The sequence below is a fragment of the Saccostrea echinata genome, unplaced genomic scaffold (genome assembly GCF_033153115.1).
Source record: "Saccostrea echinata isolate AGI-Se365-2 ecotype Australia unplaced genomic scaffold, CSIRO_AGI_Sech_v1 ptg000001l, whole genome shotgun sequence".
In the NCBI taxonomy this organism is placed as follows: Eukaryota; Metazoa; Mollusca; class Bivalvia; order Ostreida; family Ostreidae; genus Saccostrea; species Saccostrea echinata.
The window spans coordinates 46,455,684-46,479,632 of record NW_026889750.1 but is presented as its reverse complement, the minus strand read 5'-3'; the positions used below and the strand labels follow the sequence as shown (position 1 = coordinate 46,479,632).

Sequence of the window (23,949 nt, the reverse complement as noted above, 5' to 3'; positions counted from 1 at the left end):
GATAGATTTTAATTTATTTTTTAATTTTGTGCTATTAAAGTACTATCACTCAAAGTATAGGCAGATGTTAAAGATGGGTCAACAAGAGTAATCAATGGACTCGTCTAGCCGTTGTTAAACGCAAAGTAAAGCGCGAGATCGGTTGCGACTGTGGAGCGTCACTGAACATTCCTTCGTCATAGAATAAAATCCGACATTTAACACTTTATATAGACTTTGAATATAGAGACGTTTTGAAGATAAACTACATTTTTGTTTCTAGAAATGTTTTTATTTACAAAAATAGTATATTTTCGTGTTTATAAACTGAGTAGATCAATGACCTAGCATTGTTTTAGATAACTCAGCCCCTCTAGCCCAGTCTAGGGCTTGAGTAAAAAACCTGCACTTGTTATGAAACTGGTGTATAGTTCTTCCTCATGTCCGTAGCAAATACTGATACCCATTCTACATGATCTAAGCGTCGCTAGCGAACGGTGCACATACCTGTGCTTGCAAGACCAAATAGACTAGGTTTACACACGTGCGAAGATCCTTTCCGACGAGCTCGGCAAATCACGTTGCTTTGCCGAGAAGTTACGATTGCAGGTGTTTAACAATAATATCCATTCCGTTATTTAAAAAAAAAAAAAGAGAAAAAAAACACACACAGTTAATGATTAACATTCTCACTCAAAAGAAAATATACGGCAATTAACGAACAATAATCATGACAGGTATATAATTGGTGAAAAGATTTATCACTATCAATCGAAGGATGACCTATATATTTTCGTGAAAAAGACTGAGGAGGCAGAGAGCGTAGGAATATGAAAACTTTTTATTTCCTTTTCTGGGGAAAAGTGATTTTCTTAAAATCTTTTTACGTTAATTTTGTTTTCTTTAACGAATTAAATATACATCATTATTCTTAACATTTGTTGTAATGTTGTATCTACTGATCATGAATGGAACTATTTTCTTCGGAGCAATTGTGTGAAGAGTACCTGACTTTAGTAATATATCTTGAATAGATAATATGCACTGATCGAATATATTAAAAATAGACAGAAAAAGCGACGTCGGCCATTCGAACGGAACAGCGTCCGTTCATAAAGGAGATGGGTGAACAAGGCTTGCAGAATGCCTATAGCTTCAGATCTATAGAAATCATAATCAATTTGTGAATTTAGTATTTAGAGTTAAATTATCTTTATTGAAATTTATAAAATTATGATAAACAAAACTTTTCTAAGGAAAATTTTCTTGGCAAAAATTATTCTGCTATTAAAAATTAATGTGGTATTCGTGGGGTTCGAACCCTAGCAATAAAAATCCTGAGTATCATCTTCTTTTGAGACTAACACGTTAACCAATACGCTACGCAGCTCTTGGTGAATAGTGGCATTTAAATCATGTTTGTGATATGATCCTTGAATAAATGGACTTCAAGTATTTCTCGGCAAGATGCGAATGTTGTGTCGTAAAAGTGTATTTTTAAAGTATATTGAGTGTTTGCTCCATGTTTTTGTTAACCAAAAAGTGTATATTTTTAAGCAAACTTTGAGGATAATACTTCAAAAAATGGAGCAAAGACCCACTCATATCGAAAAATTGTGTTATAGTATGAGGTATTGATCCTTTTGCCCTCTTTAGTGTGTGTATGCAATTTCATAGGCAAATATTTTAAATCTTTGTGAGATTTTTGCAAATTGTGGAGATTTTATATAAAGTATACTTTAATGTTAGATGAAATATCAAACAAAGTTTTGTTATAATTGAGATTTAATTTTTCACCTTCATGTTTGTCGCACTATAGGCATTTCTCTCGCCTTGTTCGCCCATCCTCTTGTGTTTTAATATGGTTGAAACTACGACAGAGACAAAATATTTATTCAAACAACTCGAAATTATTGGAATATATTTAGTTCATTGATTTGAAATTAGTGTTTACAGTTTTTCAATGGTGTGTACAATTATTGAGATACTACAAAAAGTGAAGCAAGGTTTGATTGTGAAACACTGATGCCCCCGTATGGCAACTTATAGCGAAGATTAAACTTTCTCAAATGCAAATCTGATTAATATGTCGGTACCCAAAGTAAGGTCTTGCCTCAAGGAATATACCTGTGAAATATGAAAACCCTATAGCAGCAAACATTGAATAGATATGGAAAAAGTTAATGTTTTTCAAAAGCAAGTGAAACATCATGGTCAAGGTGAAATGGTCAAAATTAATGGTGCCCAAGGAAAGGCCCTATGACAAGAAATACACAGGTGAAGTATGGAAGCCCTCACATCAACCGTTCAAAAGTTATGGTCAAGGTTAAAGTTTTTCAAAAGTAGGTCAAACTCTAAGGTCATGGTCAAATGGTAAAAGTTGTAAGTATCCAAAGTAAGGTCTTGTCACAAGGAATAAACGAGTCAAGTATGAAAGCCCTAGCACCAATTGTTTAAAAGTAATGGTCAAGGTTAAAGTTTTCCAAAAGTAGGTTTAACGTCAAGGTCAAAGTGTAAAAGTTGTAAGTATCCAAAGTAAGGTTTGTGACACGATTGCGGTGTTTTTCTTTGAAGTTTGCTGTTCTGTATTAGCAATTCTCCCCCTCCCCCCATTTTCCACTCTTCTCGTTCAAACTCGATCAAGTCCATTTTTCAGGGTTTTTTTTAAAATTTCCTCTTAAATCCTTATCGCTGACGACTGCCGCACATCTCTTTCACTTCGTTTTTTATGTCGCATTTCAATAAGAAAAATAAAAATCCGTAACATCAAAGTCCATCGAAAAACTGTCTGTATCGCCTGTATGTGTATCTAGTTTAACTGAGATTTTAAGACACCTGAAATAAATTAGGATCAATCTCCATCTACATCAAGGTTAAATCGTCCACCTTATCAATTAAGACTGACTTCAAGTCTGTTACGTCTACCCCGTTGTCAAAACTAATCTGACTAAATCTTACGTTGTCCGTGGAAATATATATACTGCGGATGTATACTCCCCGTCGAGGCCTCATCTACAGAAAGAACAAACGAACTCTGGCGGAAGTTTGGATGCTGCACAGCTATGATGTGGGCGGTGCTTTTTTTTTTTTTTTTGATTGATCGTGTCATAAATCATTTAGAGAACTCGACAGGTTCTGTATCATAGATACAAATTTGGGGTGGAGACTCGTGCTACGCACTCGTCCACCCCCAAATTTGTATCAACGATACAGTACCTGTCTCGTTCTCTAAATAATACTTAAAAAGACCAAATTTTAGCATTTTGCAAAATTAGGTCTTTTTTTCTGTGACTTTCGTAGATTGGCTGTCAAATTGGCAATAACGTTAAAAAATTATGAATTTTATTCTACAGAATCATATTTCTTAAAAAATTATATGACAAAATCTATTTTATATAATTCAGCGTATTATTCCTATTATGCGTTTCTTTTCTTTTCTTTTTTGAACAGTATATATATATATATATATATATATATATATATATATATATATATATATATATATATATATATATATATATATAGAACAAAAGCAAAATCTATAAAACAAAAAATATATATGTTTGATATACATATTTAAAGATGATGATCTTAGTATGATCTAAGCGTAATATATGTTATTTGTTGTTCGATTTGTAATTGTGATTACGTGGAAAAAAATCAAAAATATCTTAATGTTCGACGTACGAAAGATCATGCAAATTTAAATTAACAAACCGCACATTTAATTCATTATTGCACTGAAATTTTGCACACAACCATACCGTGGCGCTTCCTTCCCCAAAATTTTGCTTTTGAAGGAGTACAGTTTAAATTCATTGTAAAAATATATAATTTGAAAGTGGTTTTCTAATATTTTGACTTAAAAACAGACAAACGTGTCTATTTTTCAATGTATGGGTCCTCAACACGTTTTTATTTTTTTAATACAGTAAAAACTATCCAATCGGAGCAACTCTGACCTTTATTCAGTGATAATTGCATTTTAAGAAATATATACCAAGAAATGTTAGATGTGTGTCAAATACTTTTCCTTGTTGGCTGTCACATATAAAAGATCTTGTTGATACTTTAGGCTTTGGTTATATATAGAACTGTAAAGACTACCTAAATGAAAAACTTTTTTTGTTTGAGGTGAAACAAAGATTGGATGACATGTTCATACAAGAAGCACGAAGTAATTTTGAAGCTTCCCCTAAGTGTATTTTGTATAGGTATTTAAGCGATAGTTTTAATTTACAATTATATTTAATAAAATCAATATCACAAAAATATGTGTTACGGTGTAAAATACGACTTTTCGGACTAATTATAAATTACTGTGTAAATTAACTTTTCGGACTATGTGTAAATTGTTATAAAAACTTTTCGTATATTTCGGCAAATGTGATAAATTCTATAAATTCCGCACAGCTTTAATCCTACCTGAGGCAGTCTGACATGGACAGTTAATCTCCTAATTGACTTCTGTTTATATTTATTGTCACTTAATCTTTCATCTTCTTTAATTCTATTATATACATGCCGCTAAAATGTCACCAGTCGCTCAATAATTGTTGATACTTGATTTCTTTATACGTTCTTGTTAATCCCTTTATTTTGTCATATCTTTGTTCAGTATGTATGTTTTGTTGCTAAAAATTATAGTCAGTTGGAATCAGACCTTCGGTGCTGATACATCCCAAACTCATGTAAAAGCATATTCCATGCTGATTCCATATAAACGTACAAAAATTGTAACTCGTGTTGACTTGTTGGAGGTTTTATGAATCTGGGTTCAACAATAAGAGGAAAACTCACGGTTGGCCCAGAATTAAAATTTGACGGACAAATCCATCCCGTAAAACTTGGTGTGAGAAACCTAAGGGTAACGACACCCGGGGCTGCTACATATATTTTGTAGTAGTCAGATCCTGGACCTCTACAAAAAACCAAATAGCGAGTTTCCCCCGGTTTTTACAGTGCTGATACACATGAAGCAGACGTACACGTGTTAGGACTAGCAATGGAATATTCTTTCCGACCGCAGTGGAGACAGAAGAAGTTCAACTTCCCTTCATGTCAGCATCCAGTGTGCGGAAGGTGTGGTAACGTGCATCCTAACGTTTTATGTTTCGCGCTTAACCAGAAGTGCTACAGATGTCAAAGAATTGGACATTATTCTAGGATGTGCTTCACACTGATTAAAGAAACAAAGCCAACAAGTGAAGACAAGGGACCGGTTGCTAGCAGGAAGAACGCTCGAGACATGAAACGACTGTGCAAGTATCTCGAAAATAAACGAATTCTGCGAGAATTGCCATTCAGTTCTCTTCGGGGCAGTCAGTTTCGTTCAATATGTGATAATTCGTGTGTTCTACGAACTGAGCTGAAAAATCTAAAAATTCAAATATGCAATGCAAATAAAGAGAAAAGGAGTTTGACAGCCGAATTAACAAAAGCCGTATCTGAAATCAAAAAACTTCAAAATCAAAATATGGTTATGAAAAAGAAGATGCAAGAACAATCTAACAATTCTAATGATAACATCTATCGTGAGAAAATTCGCAAATTGGAAGACGACGCGCACGGTGACAGAGTGATTATGGACTTAATGCAGAGGAAATTGAACGAGATCGGAAAGGAACATAATCAGTATGTAATGCAAATTCAGGCAGAAGCTGTGAAAACAACCAAACAGTTAAGGGAAGAAAACAAAGCCCTGCTACAGACCATCCGAATATTGGAAAATGAAAAGGATCATTTGCTCGCCTTGTTTGTGGAAAATAAACAACGATATCAACCACGTAGACATCAGGGAAGACCAAGAAGAGGCCAGTTTTATTGAAAAAAAAAATCAAAACACGAGGACGTGTTTTAAGCGAAGGCGGAGCATGTGTTACGGTGTAAAATACGACTTTTCGGACTAATTATAAATTACTGTGTAAATTAACTTTTCGGACTATGTGTAAATTGTTATAAAAACTTTTCGTATATTTCGGCAAATGTGATAAATTCTATAAATTCCGCACAGCTTTAATCCTACCTGAGGCAGTCTGACATGGACAGTTAATCTCCTAATTGACTTCTGTTTATATTTATTGTCACTTAATCTTTCATCTTCTTTAATTCTATTATATACATGCCGCTAAAATGTCACCAGTCGCTCAATAATTGTTGATACTTGATTTCTTTATACGTTCTTGTTAATCCCTTTATTTTGTCATATCTTTGTTCAGTATGTATGTTTTGTTGCTAAAAATTATAGTCAGTTGGAATCAGACCTTCGGTGCTGATACATCCCAAACTCATGTAAAAGCATATTCCATGCTGATTCCATATAAACGTACAAAAATTGTAACTCGTGTTGACTTGTTGGAGGTTTTATGAATCTGGGTTCAACAATAAGAGGAAAACTCACGGTTGGCCCAGAATCAGAATTTGACGGACAAATTCATCCCGTAAAATATGTACAACATATCAGTCAATATCGTCTATCTTCTCACCAACTAGAGATACAACGAGGGAGATTTTTTGATATTCCTAGAATAGAAAGATTGTGCAAATTTTGTTCAATGTCACAAGTTGAAGACGAGTATCATTTTATTCTGGTTTGTCCGTTTTTTTCCGATCTTAGAAAAGAGTATATTAAGAAATATTATCACCAAAAACCATCTACCTTTAAACTTGTTCAATTGTTGTCGACAAAAAATGTAACAGAGTTATGTAAACTAGGAAAATATCTTTATAAATGTACAAGATTGAGAGCAGAAGTTAACTCACATTGATATAACGAGATTATCCTCACTATTACTACATGTATTACCAACTTTTATTATGGTGTTTTTGTCTGCTTTATGGACTAATATATATTATGGTGCTTTTGTCTGCTTTGTGAACCAAGAATGAATAGTATGTAAGATCCTTTACTATGATCCTGCTTTACTTAATGTACAAATGATAATGAAATGTTATATATATATAATGTACAAATTGATTCATGTATATACTTTAAACCTATGAACTGTATGGTTCTTGGTAATAAACAATACAATTTACTCTTTTCCATGTTCTTTACATTGTGTAATCCGACATCCTGTCTTATCGGACACAAAATTTAATTTGTTTCCTTGTTGGATTAGAAAGGTTTCCTTATTTTTTTAGTATCATTTTTCATGACACGTCAATTATATAAAATGACAAAGTATTCTTAGAAAAATCATATTTTTTTCTTATAACTTTCTTTGTCTTACTTTCGTATTTCAACTGTCGTTTTCTACTGAAAATAAAAGTAGGCATACTGAAACAAAATTGAATAAAATTGGAAAAAAGAAAAGAAATTTAAATTAATAATAAGAAGAACTAAAAATATTGAAATAAAATTGGGAAAAAAAAACAAGAAATAAAAATAGGAAATTAAAAAAAATTAAAAGAGAATTGTGGCACTGAAATCCCTCCATATTACATTACTTTTAAAGTAATATACATATATTTGACACGACATTAGTTTAAAATTAAACTGCAACTGTGGTTAGTGATTAAAAGAAATGCTTTTTCAAAAAACAAAATTCTCATTAAATATCACCGACAATCACTGAATAAAAATCTATATTTATATATGAAACACGTCATGCATTATACATAATTTACAAATTCACAATCATTAATAAGACCCTTATGAATTGATTATTAATATGAAAAAAAATATGATAAATAAAATGCAGAATAATAAGTGACAAGTAAAACACTTTCTCATTGACCTTGACCCTTCAAACACGACAGAAACACAATGCCAATTTTTGTTGTACAGTTTCAAATTTCTTTGAGATTGATTAGACAAAAGCCATACCCTCATGTAGCTGTACAAGTTTTAGGCCATTCCAAGTTTTTTCTCTGTTTAGCGTCCACCCATCCTTCAAAAACCTACCTACCTATTCGCAAAAAACACACAAGACAAAAAATAAAACACAGACTTTATAGTCTTTAAAATGACGTCATACAAAGCATTACACTTCATCAATCTATTTCTCTCCTACAAAAATCTATTCTTTAATCAATGCATTAAATGCTTAAAATATACCTATAATGACATTTTGTAAATAAATACTTAGAGATATTGACAGAATTGAAAAAAATTGACCAGAATAATCAATTTCAGGACTCCTGATTTTGTTTGTTTTTTCTGATATGGGGTGTCAAAAACCAAGGCGCACGCGGACGCTAAACATAGAAAAAACTTGGAATGGCCTTAGGGCAACTCTTTGGTTGCTGTTAACAACATGCAACAACAGATTATTATGATTAAATATTATTATAATAACCGACGTTTTTGGGAAAGAGCATTTCATCGAATTTTATAACATTTAGTCTTGAAGTATGATATTTTAAAATAACATACAATATCCTTATGTCTTTTAACAAATACAGCATAAACTATAGCGACTATGCGTATTTTAACAAAGCAGCATAAACTATAGTGAAAATCCTCTCCAATATAATTTTTACACAAAAGGCATATTCTACAACTTCTTGTAAATCATATACGGTACTAATTTTGATGCACCAGATGCATCAAAAATTTCGACAAATTACGTCTCTTCAGTGATGCTAATGCCCAACATTGGAAGTCTGAAATACCATCTTCCAGTTTTATATTTACTATCATATAAAATTGATTTCATTTTTTTACAGTGTGGAATCATTTAGCTTGGAGTAATTAATACATTAAACAACATTTTCACGATTGTTCATGATTGTTTTTCTATTTGTAAGTTTTGACAAGTATTTATGCTTTGAAATGTAGTTATGGTTCAGTTCAGTTCTTTTATTCCTTGTATCAACAGATACATCAGAGAAACATAATTACATGCATGTAATTACATATAGTATATACATAATTGGCATGGCTAAAGAAGAGAATATATATAATATATATTACAATATATTCACACAATTTAAAATGACATTGAGATTAAATGTTTACATATATATATATATATATATATATATATATATATATATATATATATATATATATATATATATATATATATATATATATATATATATATATATATATATATATTGTTGTGACATAGTAATTCACTCTTAAAAAATTAATATTATACATGTAGTTCTAATTTACTTTCCCGTATATGACTTGCTTCTCTTAAAAAATTTCCAAGACCCCTTAATTCCTTTACATTTCGAGCGCTAAATAGTTGTATTAATTTATATACACTACTATTTTGATAATAATATCTTTTAATATATTTCTTTCTTATATTTTCATACGTTGGGCACTGTAAAATAAAGTGAAATTCATCTTCTATTTCATCCTGATTACATAATATGCATTTTCTATCATTTCTACTAGTATTCGTGTATCTACCCCTTTCAATATATAAATTGTGATCAGACATCCTAAATTTTGAAATTATTTCTCGATTTTTAACACTTAAAGGCTTGTTTAGGTAATATTGAAGGCAATGTGTTTCTGTAAGATATTTGTATAAATTAGCTTTGGGCATAATGTTAATTTCTGCTCTTATTTCTTGAATGTAAATATCTTTCATTCTTTGTTCAATAAGTTTAAATGCATATTTTTCATCATAATATGTATGCATCAAGAAGTTTAATCCTAATTTATCTAGTTCTGTTTTAATGTTTACAATCCATTCATCATTTTCCTGTACCATTTCTTCATAACACGTCTTCAGAATACAATTTTCTGTTTTTCTCAGCTTTAACCAATATTTCATAATTTTTATTTTTCTTAAAATATGGCAGGGAAATCTACCTAGTTCAAGATAAAGAAGCTTATTACTAGCATTCTTTTTTAACCCTAAAATTTTTTTACAGAACAGTACATGAACTTTTTCTATATCAATTCCTTTGTTAAAACCCCATACTTCGGAAGCATACGAAAGTATACTATTGACGTAAGTGTCGAAAACGGAGCATTTTGTTTGAGTATTAAAGTAATAATCATAAAGTTTACTTTGAACACTAAAAAGAGCTTTTCTCCCCTGTTCTGCCAGCTTCTGTTGTGCTTTAGTAAATTTACCGTTAGAATTTAATAATAATCCAAGATAATTAAACTCATTTACTATTTCTAATTCATTTTTGTCATAGAACCACTTCTCATTTTCTTTTATTTTTCCTCCATTTCTAAAAACCATTATTTTAGTTTTATCTGTATTTACAGTAAGATTCCATTTCTTACAATAATTGTGCAAAGAGTTAATTATTTCTTGTAAAGCTTCGGGTGTTTCTGCTAATATAACAGTGTCATCAGCATACATAATAAGGAATATATTAATTAGATTAATTTCAATCGATGGACAGTTCTCGCTCAACAAATGCATTTCAAAATCGTTTACATAAAAAGAGTATAATATTGGGGATAAAATTTCACCTTGAAAGAGTCCAACTTGACTTCCAAAATATTCGGAAAGGACACCATCATATTTTACGCACGATTTGATATTTTCGTAAAGAGATTTAATTATCTTCAATAATTTACCCTGTATTCCAAGCTTACATAACTTAGCCCATAATTTGCTCCTATTGACAAAATCAAATGCTTTTTTATAGTCTATGAAACAGCAGTATAATCTCCTACCCTTCTTACGTAGAAACTTATTTACCAATGATTGTAATACAAAAATTGCATCAACAGTCCCATAACCATGTCTAAAGCCAAATTGGGCATCTGTTATGACAGATATATCTTTATCCCACTTCAGTAGTCGTTGATTTAGAATAGAAGTGAAAAGTTTACCCATACAACTAACCAAGGAAATACCCCTATAATTGTTTGTGTCATTAACGTCTCCCTTTTTATATACTGGTACAATTATAGCCTTTGACCAAGATTGTGGGAAAAACCCAGACATAAATATAGCATTAAACGTTTTATGTAAAACCGGTATGAGTGTCTCACTACAGTCTATAAATAGTTCATTTAGTATGAAATCCTCACTACAACTCTTATTTCTTTTTAAATCTTGTATACAATGTCTAATTTCCTCGACAGAAATTTCATAATCCAATTCATCAAATACAGGTTCAATAAAATTATCAGTATCTGGGTTATATTGATCTTCCTCCGAGTTTGTATTCTGAGTTAGATTCCTAAAATGGTTATAAAAATTTTCCAACCCTATTTCAGTTGCAGGACATTTGATTTTCCTTTTTGAAAAATGTTTGTAGAATTTTCGTGGATTGGTTTTTCTTAACGATTGTATCATATTACCTTCTTGACATTTATAAGCTCTTTTAAGTTTTCTTTCGAGTGTTTTATAAATTGATTTTACCTGCAATAGTTTGTTTCTGTTTTCCGTTGATTTATTTACATTAAAAATATGCAAAGCGTTTTTATAGTCCAAATATTTCTTTTTACATACATCACTAAACCAAGGTTTATCATCTCTTCTAGATTTATGCTTATTTTGTGAATTTTCACTTGTATATTGCTCCCGTTTTGTTTGACATTTTGGTAAAACAATTTCATTTATAACATTACACAGATTATTAACACAATTGTCTACTTCTTGTTGGTCTTTTAACTGACAATTTACTATGTTAATTAATGTTTCTGCATTATTACTTAGATCATAATTCATACTGTCTTTTTCGTCCTCGTTCCATCTTATATTTTTCCACTCTACTCTAAAGTGATTTGTTGACATATCGTTAGAAGAATATGTACTTTCATGAAGATTATTGCAATTGATTTTGAAAAATAGAGGCGAATGATCAGATAAAGTATTAAATATTCCAGAAGAAAATTCTAAGATATACTGCATAGTTTCCTGTCGACATATAAGGTAGTCAATTAAACTGACTCCATTGGCACCGTAGAAAGTTATACTTCCCTTAGAATCTCCGGAATGCCTACCATTTACAATTCGGAAACCTGTGGATTTACATAAATTCAAAAACTTTCTACCGTGCTGGTTTATATAACTGTCCTGACTTTTCCTATTAATATTACATATATCTGAAGTATATGATACCAAATGTTGTATTGCATCAGATACATGTTCAGAAAGATTATCATTTACAATAAAGTACTCTCCCCTATTCACAATAATTGCGTCTATACATCTTCGTTCAACGTATGCCCCTCTGACTATACATGTTCATGCAAGTAGGAGACTATAAATAAAAACTTTATGTAGACTGCAAATCTGATACAGGTATTCGAATGAAGCATGTGAGAAAATGTATGACAATCGAGGGTTCTCTCTCTCTTATACAGACTAGTGTTTCCCCCGCTCACTCGTCACTAATCTACTATAGGATTTGATCACATGACCAACTTCATATCATATCCCACTGAAACTCTAAAAATATCTTATTTCTTAAAACAAAGTGCACTGCCAAGGTGTATAATTATTATAACAGTTTAGAGTGCAAGGGGGAAAATCATGGTACAGATATTTCAATGATTTTCCACTCCTAATCAATGTTTGATGTGCATCTCCTATAGTGTAATTATTAATTAGAACTAACAATACATCATATATTTCTCAAATTGTTGTGTTTAAGTTTTACAAATGCCCATCTGCAACTTTATTCATTGTATTTTTATGAATGATGTACAATTTCTACAGCTTAATAAAACATCAAAACATTAATCATTATGTTTATTCTTAGACTGTTAAATTGTCATCTTAGCGAGGCATGACACTCTGCAAATTGTTGTTTAGATATAATATTATATTATAAGCAAATTCAAAGGATTGTGGTCTCCCGCTTTCGGTGTCTTAGTGGATGGGATGCCATTATTTACTGCATATTGTAACTGTCTTGTTTGTGTGTCCTGTCTCTTCTGTGCATTATAAAAAAGACATAAATTATTGAATCAATAACAGTTATGGCAAAAATTATAGCTTCTCGGAACTACATCAAACTTTAAGATCAAGGTCATGAGGTCAAATATCATAATACAATCCGAAAGGTGATATCACAATTATAATGCATATATGAAAAAAATATCAAAAACCAGAGTATACAATCGGAAAGGTCTTGGAACAGGTAATGCACATGTCAAATGTAAATGCTATATGTTCTCTCAATCAAAAGTCATCATCAATGTTAAAATTTTTGAAAATTAGGTAAAACTTCAAGGTCATTGGGTTAAAATCATAGTACATTTTGAAATGCTTGTCATAGGTGATGCATGTGTCAAATATGAATGCCCTATCTTCGCTCCTTCAAAAGTTAGCAACACTGATGAAATGTTTGAAAATTAGATCAAACGTGAAGGCCAAGGTTATGGGGTCAAACATCACAGCACATTCGCAAACACTTTGACACAAGTAAATGAACTAAATAAATATAAACGCCCTATTATATGTCATTAAAAAGTAATCACCACAAACATTTTTGAAAATTATGTCAAACATGAAGGTCAAGGGGTCAAAAATCATAGCATGGTCGGAATCACATTGTCACAGATAATGCACGTCAATTAAGAAAGTCCTATCTTTTCTCAATCAAAAGTTATAAGCAAAGATAAAAATTTTGAAAAGTGTGTCAAACTTCAAGGTCAAGGGCAGGGTGTCAAAAATTATAGTATATTTGGAAAGGTTATATCACAGGTTATGTGCATATGTAATATGAAAGCCTTATCTCTTCTCATTCAAATTTTATGACCAATTTGATGTAATGTTAAAATGTTTGAAAGGTAGTTCAAACTTCAAGGTCAAGGGTAAAAAGATCATAGAATACTTGAAAGGGTCTTGTCACAGGTAATGCACATGTCAAATATGAAAGCCCTATCTCTTCTCAATCAAAAGTTATAACCAAACACATTTTTTAAAAGTAGGTCAAACTTCAAGTTCACGGGGTCAAAAAAACATATTAAATTTGGAAAGGTTTTGTTTAATATGAAATCCCTGTCTCTTCTCATTTAAAAGTTATGAACAATTTAAAGTAATGTTAAAATTTTTGATTTTTTGAAAAGTAGGTCAAACTTCAAGGTCAAGGTCATGGGGTCAAAAATCATAGTAAATTTGAAAGTGTCTTGTTTAATATGAAATCCCTATCTCTTCTCATTCCAAAGTTATGAACAATTAAAAGTAATGTTAAACGTTTTGAAAATAGGTCAAATTTTAAGGCCAAGGTCATGGGGTCAAAAATCAAGTAAATTTGGAAAGGTCTTGTCACGGGTAATGTACATGTGAAATATGAAAGCCCTGTCTCTTCTCATTCAAAAATTATGACCAAGGTTAAAGTTTTTGTGACAGACAGACAGACAAATGAGATTTAATGTCCCCTCGCTTTCGCGAAAGCGGGGGTCAATAACTTAACACTAATTTATTTTGGAAGTAATGGCTACCCAACAAAAACTATTTAATTTGACAGATCCTAATCAATTGCAATTAAACGGCCAGATTCCTCTGCCCAATACCCAGGAAGAGAATAGTTCAAGACACGAATGTTAATAATTTTGGTTATAAATTAGTAGACTTTTGCAAGAACAATGATATTTTTATAGTTAATAGCCGTTTAGGTAATGATAAAAACATCGGTGCAGTTACATGTAAAAATTGTAGTACAGTTGATTATGTTCTGGCCAGTATAAATGTTATAGAAGCTATACAAAATTTTGATATACATGAGTTTTGCAATCTTTTGTCGGATGTTCATAGGCCAATATCTTTTACAATCTCTAGTCTCAAGACTCGATCAGAAAATACATGCGTAAGTGTAAATCAGTCGAGTGTGAAGTTGTGGTGTCCAGATAAAGCCGATCAATTTTGTAGTAATATTGCCCTGTCAAGCGTAACAGCTATTGAAAATTCTCTGAATGAATTATCCCTCCACATTGACACAGTCAACGAATCAGACATTTCTAAAATTGCAAAAGATATAAGTACTGTTTTTACCAATGCGGCACAGGAAACATTTGGATTGCATAAAAATATAATACCAGACAATATTAAGCGTAATAAACCATGGTTTAACAAAGACTGCAGAACGGCTAGGAAAAAATTTCATCTAGCAAAAAGAATACAAAATAGATATAATTCAACAGAGAATAAAACTAATCTTGTCTTAATGAGTAAAGAATATAAAAAAACAATGGACAAATGCATACAAAAATACAGAAATGATCTATCACAAAAACTTAAAAATTTACGTTCATCAAATTCGAAAGACTATTGGAAAATTTTAAATACCTCTGATAAAGAAAAAAAGTGTTCTGTTGATATAAATGATATGTATGATTTCTTGAAAAATATCAATGAAAGCGATAATGAAGAGAACTATACATATAGTAATAATGCACCATCCGTTACAAATGCAACCCATGCCATATCCGACGAGTTTTTGAATTCTGTTATTCGTGAAAATGAAATACTAGAAGCTGTAACAAAAATAAAAAAAGGTAAATCCCCTGGAGTTGACAATATCCTGAATGAACATATTTCATCAACGTTAACTATATTTATGCCAGTCTATTTAAAATTTTTTAACATCATATACGAAAGTGGTTTTGTTCCCGAAGAATGGTTGATTGGTTTAATTAAACCTATATATAAAAACAAAGGAGACCCGACTAAACCTGATAATTACCGCCCCATAACATTGCTTAGTTGCTTAGGAAAAGTATTTACTTGTATTTTAAATACTAGATTGGAAGCTTATGCAAATGAAATTAATCTACTTAAAGAAAACCAAGCTGGTTTTAGGAAAAATTATTCTACACTTGATCATATCCTTACCTTACAATTTTTATCAAATATCTTGATGCAAAGGAAAAAGAAACTATTTTGTGCCTTTGTTGACTTTAAACAGGCATTTGATACTGTATGGCGAAACGGGCTTTGGACCAAGTTACATATTAATGGTATAAATGGTAAATGTTTTCAATACATTCAAAATATGTACAAAGGTGTTAAATCTATGGTGAAAATAAATGGGATGTCCACAGAATTTTTTAGTCGTAATGTAGGAGTAAGGCAGGGAGAAAATCTTTCACCTTTTTTATTTTCAATGTATATTAATGATCTTGAAGATTTTTTACTGAGCAAGAATATTGCAGGCTTACAAAGTATTTCAAGAACCATTGAGAACGAATTACTAATGTATTTTAAATTGTTGATTCTCTTTTATGCGGATGACACTGTTATTATGGCTGAATCAGCCGATGAATTACAAGATGCAATCAATAAATTTCAGACATATTGTTTACAATGGAAGTTGAAAGTGAATGTTGAAAAAACGAAGATTCTAGTATTTTCAAAGGGTCCTATGTTAAAAAGAAAATTTTATTACGACAACTTAGTTATTGAAAATGTTAGAGAGTTTAAATATCTAGGCGTTGTTTTTTCACGCACAGGTTCCTTTTGTAAAACAAAAAAACACTTATATGAACAAGCACAAAAAGCGATGTATGGCATTATAAGAAAAATTAGACAATTCCAATTACCAGTAGACTGTCAATTTGACCTTTTTGATATAGTTGTAGTTCCAGTCTTACTATATGGCTCTGAAATATGGGGCTATGAAAATCTTGATATTATTGAGCGTTTGCACTTGAAGTTTATAAAGTATGTATTTAATTTGAAAAGTTCCACACCATCGTACATGGTCTATGGTGAAACAGGTCGCTTTCCTCTGTATATTACGGTATATTGTAGAATGATTTCATATTGGGCAAAGCTTTTTTCAGGCCCGCCAAATAAAATTGTAAATGTTTTATACAAACATATGTTTATACTGTACAGTGATGGAAACTTAACAAACCCATGGTTAGACTGTATACAGAAAATATGTGATATGTGTGGTTTATCAAATGTATGGTACGAACAGGGTGTCAATATGAATTATAAATGGATAACTGCTACTGTAACACAAATATTACAAGATCAATTTATTCAAAAGTGGTCTAGTGACGTAAATAATTCTTCAAAAGGACAGATTTACAGAATCTTTAAACAAAACTTTGGATCTGAACATTATATTGATAAGTTATCTCCTAAATTTAGAAAAATATTTATAAAATTTCGAACTGCAAATCATCATCTGCCAGTAGAGACTGGAAGATGGTATGGTATACCACTGTGTGATAGAATCTGTACACTTTGTAATAATAATCAAACTGCTGATGAATTTCATTATATCTTAGAATGTAAAACTTTAGCTAATGTAAGAAAAAATTACCTGGGCAATTATTTTTCCCACAGACCTAATGTTATTAAATTTATGGAATTAATGTCAACCAAAAATGAAAAAATGCTGAAAAAATTATGTATGTTTATTTTAAAAATTTATGATGCTGTCTGTCCTCCTTGATATATATATTTCCCCTCTCTTATTTATTTATTTATTTTCTTTTTCAATCATATGTCATGTTTTTTGTTTTGTATATGTACCTCTGACCAGATTGTATATAATGTATATATGTTGTTAATGAACCCCATGTACCAATATTTTGGTTTGGGTGAATAAATTGAACTTGAACTTGAACTTGGAATTATAGATAACACCTGCTTGATAAGAGATGTACCAGAAATCTCCCTACACTAAATTCATTAATTAATCGCTTAATTTGACACATGCAAATTTCCTTGAAACACCATAAGACCATTGTTTGAAATTACACCTATGGGACAAGTGGAATTTCCTCTTATTAACTGACATAAAAGAAACATTATATCTGTTATATAGATTTGCTGTATGGTATATCATGAAATAAAGGGTATTTCCTTGATTTACTTTTTAATATGGTAACTGCAATACTCTTATATTGGGATCGTGTAACTTAAAAACATAGTTTATTTTATTTCACCTTGTTTAAGGAAACAGTGACTTTGAAGTAGTATGCGACACACCTTCCACTTAAAATGCATCAATTGACCTAGTTTGATAATTCTCGGTGTAATAGATTTCCGGTTATAAGCCGGACAGGATTTTGCCATATTTAGCTATATCGTCTTAATTAAGGGTCACAACGACCTACTTTTAATGTGCGACGCACCTTCTACCCAAAATCATACTCCATACAGTGTCAGTTCGGCAAGACTATTTTCCCTACAAATATAGAATTTGTAGCGTTACGTAATACTGAGCTGCCTGGAGCTTGACCCAAGATGTATCAGCTGAAGTTTGATTATTCTAGGCCTCACAGCACTTAATTATTAGCCGGACACAAATAAAGCTAACAGACCTACGGACATGAACGCCATACCATTATACGTTCCTCTTAAGACGGATGTATAAAAAAAAAGAATATATAGGATTTTTTTTAATTCCCTCCTCAAGACATATGTAATAAAAAGTCTAACCCTACCCTGACGCAATGTGAAGGACGGTCCTGATGTTTTTCACTCTGTGTGAAGTTAAATGTGGGTTTTGGTTCTCATTTCTTAAAATTTTAAATATCTGTACTAAAAAAAAATGCCTTAACTTTTTATGACCTAAAAATTTGCGCTACAATGTAAAAGATAAGGTCTATAGACTATAAATATAATGTGTGAAATCCCCTGGTTGTTGTTACTCTTTTTACTTACCTGTTGAAGTTGAGTCAGAAAACTTTTTCGAAAATTCGAATCCCTGTAATACATTTGGGTAAATCAATTTTCCCTCCCAGAAACTACAAGAAAATGTTTATTTTTGGGGAACAATACTTTTTTTTAATTCCACATCATCGTGTAAAATTCTGGTGTTTTCCGACATATTTTTCATTTATGTCTTCAAACTTGGCTAAATGTGATTGATTCACACACATGTATATACATCACGTACGAAAAGCACTTACGTGAATGAAACCTGTTTATACCAGTATCTCAAATACTTCACAATCAAGTCTGATCGATTTCTCTCTCTCTCTCTCTCTTTATATATTACGAGGGCTGTGTTCGGAAATAATTGAGACATACATTTTCTTTCACTCCATAAATGAAAGAGATAAATTCATGAAAATTTGTCACCATTTTATTAAGAACAAGTAAGACAAATGTGCAAAATTTCTAATTAATAGAATTAATAGGATAATTAGATAAGCTCCGGTGATATACACAGGTGCTTGAGGACAGGACCCCCCCCCCCCCCCCCCCCCGATATACGCCGCAGATAAATTTATACACTCAGACAGATCAGTTCAATAGACTTATATGTAAAGGCATATTTCTGTCCTTTCTTTTTTTTATCACTAATCTTAAAAAAAATCTTATCAGGCTCATGCGAGGTTCTAGAGGGGAGCCGGGGTCCAGCCCCCCCCCCCCCCTTACTGCAGCGTTATGGTTTTATATTTTAGTCTGCCCAGACTAAAATATAAAACCATAACGCTATAGTTCTGCAACTACAGCCCCCCCCCCCTCCCCCACACTTGGGATAGTCAGAGTTAAACATTTCTACGCCAAGTAATGAAAAAAAAAAAGAGAACACCCCCCCCCCCGAAACACGGACCCTCTTAAAACAGTAAGGGGAGTCGTGTTCTTAAGAAAAATGACTTAGGAAAGTGTCTTTCTCTACCCCCTCCCACAAGAAATAGGCTTTTCATGTTTGGGCGAGTTGATTACGTGTTTTTGCCCCCCCCCTCCCCCCACTTCGAGTCAGACATCTGTTAGAGTTGATGTGGACTCCCTCCCTCCCCCCTTTGGAAAAAAATTCTGGGTCCGCGCCTTGGACTCATAAACGCTCATTTAAAGTATGTCAGGAAATGTCATACAACATATATCCATTTTCCATCCCTCATCCATTTACAGCAGTTGGTCAAAGCCTTAAGTCTGAGCATTATACTTCTAGCAAATATCACTGAACGCATCGTGAACATGTATGAATTTGTGAGTATGGTCATTTTAATATCTATGAACCTGCTTCCAAACCTTTCACGTTTTGTAAAAATATTCAAAATGGAAGGAGTTGCATAATGATATTAGTAGTTTTTACAGGAAATGTTATTTTTCTTTGTTTGCTGAAAATACAGTCTTATGAAAATCATATCTTTATATGCTTCAAAGAACATGGTTGAATAAGAGGAGAAAATACCCATGGTTCGACAAAAGAGAAAGTATAAAAAAAAAACACGTTAAAATCCCAATCGTAACAAAATTTTCTTCGACATATTAATTAACACTTGTGTATACTTCATGTAAAATCTCTCTCTCTTTTTTTTTTTTTTTTTTTGACTATCTCATAAATATTGAAATAATTCGTCTGTGTAATAGCACGCCCATACTAAAGAGGGCAGATCGAACTGACAATTTTCCCATACGAAAAAACCTATATGGATGGATCTTTGCTATATTTTTTAAAGTTATCTTCTAAGTATGAGTAAAAGTAAATTTTCTTTGGTTTTAAAATGTGGAAAAAAAGGCCTAAGATACTTTAAAAATACACTTTTATGATATATTTGTACTTTACCTAGAAATAAATGAAGTCCGTTTCTTCAAGGGTTATATCTGAATAAAGATTTAATGCTGAACGTAAATAGGCATACGCCATGAGTTTTCCTATCTCTTATATCAGCACTGCGGTAAACCCTTAGCATTAGTTAAACCTTCATGTATTTGCTTTACAGCGGCGGATCTAGAGGGGTACCAGGGTTGCAACCCCCCTCCCCTTTTGGATTAAAAAAAAAACAGAAAAAAAGAGAGTCCCGAATATTTGTTGTGTTTAGTTACAAAAAAACGAGGGTCAATCAATAAATTATGGAAAAGGTCATTTAAAAATAAGAAAACTACGTAAAACACATTCTTAATATATTCAATCCCTCAAAGTATCCCCTGTCACCCTTAATACATGTCCTAAGTCTTTGTACCAATGACCAGAAAATTTCAGCATACTCATCTTTAGGGATGCCAAAAAGACACTGATGATTAGTACTTCCCATAGCATATCTGAAATGGATTGTTTCCATGCGTTTTGGGAATAAAAAGATCTTACAATGGTCGAAATCTGGCGAATATAGGGTTTTTTTCAGCATACATATATTTTTTCTTCTAAACTGTATAAAATAAAATCTTTCAAAGCAGAGGAGAAAATGGTTTTAAGGACAGATTATCACATCTACAGACAGATGGACAGACAAACATGCTGATTCCAATATATGTAACCCCCCCCCCCCCCCCCCCAAAAAAAACAACTTTGTTTGCAGGGGGTATAAAGAGTATCTCTGTCACCTGTCCATCAACATCAACTCGTTTCTTGCCTTAAAACACACCAGATGGAAGGATATCATTCAACACACAAATATTTTTTCACCTTTTGTAGCAGTATACATGGGACACAATGCGTAAAGAAACATTTTGCTAATTTAGATTTACTTTACACATTATCAATGCATGGTTTTACGTCCAACTTTCTTACTAAGGAAAAATAAAATGCTATGATACTAGTTACATCTTTAAAGATTTATCATCACAAGAATACAACATCAACATACATTTTGTACTATAATAGATATCACATATTTTTTATACTTCCAATGACAAATTTTGTACTCTAAAATGTTAAAGGTACTTTTCCATTTGCAAACTGCAGCAAATGAAAGGTAAAACAATATCAAGACTACAGTATATCTTTATCTACTTGAAAAATGATTTTAAAAAAAATCAACTACATGTACATGTTCTGTATTTGGGTATAAATATATTGAATACATACGTACATTGAAGAATAAAGTAACAATGAATGAAATAATGTTCTCGTACATACATTTACATGTACACCACATCATTGTCATGTATATAATATTTCTGTATAGGTGGGATGACTTAACATTAATTACTAGTAGTTGATTTTTTTTTAAATTTTATTCTACATATGCTTGTAACATACTCCTTTCCCCTTTTCAGTTAAGACTTATTGGAATAGCCCTTACATCATGCAAATCAACAAAGAACAAGAAATGAACTGAACACAAGATATATTGGAATTAAATCATACAAAGCTAAAGAGAATACAGCCTCACTGCTTAAAAATGCACATGGCACATCCCTGCTGGCTCGCAAGCACTAGCAGGTAGGTTATTGACGATAAGAGAAGCTAGCGTAGATGCTTATTTCTCACATTAGACACAGAAATACAAATGTCTGATTATGTTCTGAACAAGAGATTAGTGCTTTTATTAAACTCTTTCTGCTGAGTTAATATGCACTGAACAGTTCAATAAACTAAAGAACTTGTAAAAGAATCCTTCTGCATACGTACATGTGCAGTTTGCAATGCTTCTCAACTTCCAAGTAAATTGTTGTTTAACATTACTTTTTATCAAACTGACCTCTCAACTATGGGTGAATTGTAGCTTGTTTTCAGGGACCAAAATCTTGTCATCATGAATGGACTTATCAGATGTTCAAATATTAAATATATGTCTATTTATAATCACATGCAATCAAGAGGTTAAACACACAGTCAACAGAAATCTTTATGCCCCTTCAGTGGCTGTTTGATGAATGCTGGTTTTTCAGTCCTCTTCAGTGGCTGTTTGATAAATGCTGGGTTTTTTTCATTTGCTTGTCAAACTGTCCAACTTACAGATGACTTTGTTGATCTGTTTATTATAAGTAGGTAACAGTGCACTGACAAAATATTCCTCGCATTCTCTCCTCAATGCAGAAAGATCAGGGATTTTCTCACAGCTGGGAATATTCAACAGAGTGTAGAAAATCTTCCTCCACAATTGTTGGTTAAATTTCCTGTAAATCAAAAAACTCTTTATAATTACAACTAGAACTGTCCAAATGGGACAAATACCCCCCCCCCCTCCCGGCGGGTTTTTCAGAGGAGGTACCAAATCACTAATGTTTTCTAGATGTGACAGGTGTTCACAATTTGCTTAAACATTTAGAGTGAAAATTTAATTACTCATATTTTTTTAATGAATGAAACTAAGGTGCAGCGTAATAAATCATCAATACTAATAATTACAGTGTTTTTTATTACATTGAAAAAATAGTTTGCAACCATCTGTCATCTTTGTGAGACATGACACTGCAAATTGATTGTTGAAAAAAAAATTATCATAATTAATTATACAAAATCAAATTGATCTTAATACCTTTATATCAAACTCATTTTAAAAATAAAAGGCTGGTTTTCCAGTAACTATGTATTTTGACAGACATAAATTACAATGAAGAGACTTAGACAACAGAGATCTTTATTTCTTTCTGCCCAATTCCCAGGAGATATAGATAAGGCCAAACAAAAAAATGTGTGTGGTTCCGGTTACACTTCCAAAAAAATTAGGGTAGGTAGGTAGTGATTTTTTTTTTTTTTTAACAAAATGATTTTCTTTATTGCCTTGCAAATGACATTTAGATGTGGTGTGATAATATACTAGTCAATATTGGTAGGGGACACCTACATGCTAGCTTGCTTTGGATTTAACACTATTAAACACTTGCACTATGTTTTGCAAGGAGGCCGTCATTGCTGAAACTAAAACTTAAACTGGAGCCATTGATGGAAATCGGGGGAAATTCCGGAAAAAAATATAATAATTGTAAAAAAAAAGTTTAGGGTCGGGGGTATAAAATAGGGAAGGTCGGGTTACCGGAACCACACATATTTTTTTTTATTTGGCCTAAGACCTGCTTGATCAGAGATGCCCTAACAGCTTCCCACACTGAACTCATTAATTAATCTTTAACTGGATGCATGTCCACTCATTACTCCCAAGGACACTGTGTAGAAACGGACTAGGGTAAAGTGCGTTACCCTAGTCCAAGATGGCGATATGCAAAAACGCTTCAAATTTTCTCGTACAAATATTGGTGATTTCTAGCTTAGAGTTTTACTTTATTTTGCATCAATCTGTCGGACAGCCTCAGTTTTACGTGCTTGCATGGAGATTGTATTCAACTTTAGCGTAATTAAAAAGAAAATGCGTGTCAAAGTTTTGCTGCAGATTAGGGTAAAGTTTCTGAACTATTTATTTACGATTAGGGTAAAGTTTTTTCGAGACTAGGTAAAGTGATTTATTCTACAACTGATAGTGCACGTTTTTGATTTTTTAACTGCTTT

At 32.0% G+C, this 23,949-nt stretch overlaps 1 protein-coding gene across 1 annotated transcript in view; it reads right to left on the bottom strand.

Moving 5' to 3' along the window:
• Positions 1–21,306: 21,306 nt before the first annotated feature.
• Positions 21,307–23,949, bottom strand: part of LOC133192997 (mitotic checkpoint serine/threonine-protein kinase BUB1-like) — a 40,275-nt gene continuing 37,632 nt past the window's right edge. The window contains exon 24 of the mRNA XM_061329002.1: positions 21,307–22,619. Within this exon, the coding sequence (XP_061184986.1) occupies positions 22,430–22,619 (190 nt within the window). The 3' untranslated portion in view covers positions 21,307–22,429. The remainder of the gene's footprint in view (positions 22,620–23,949) is intronic.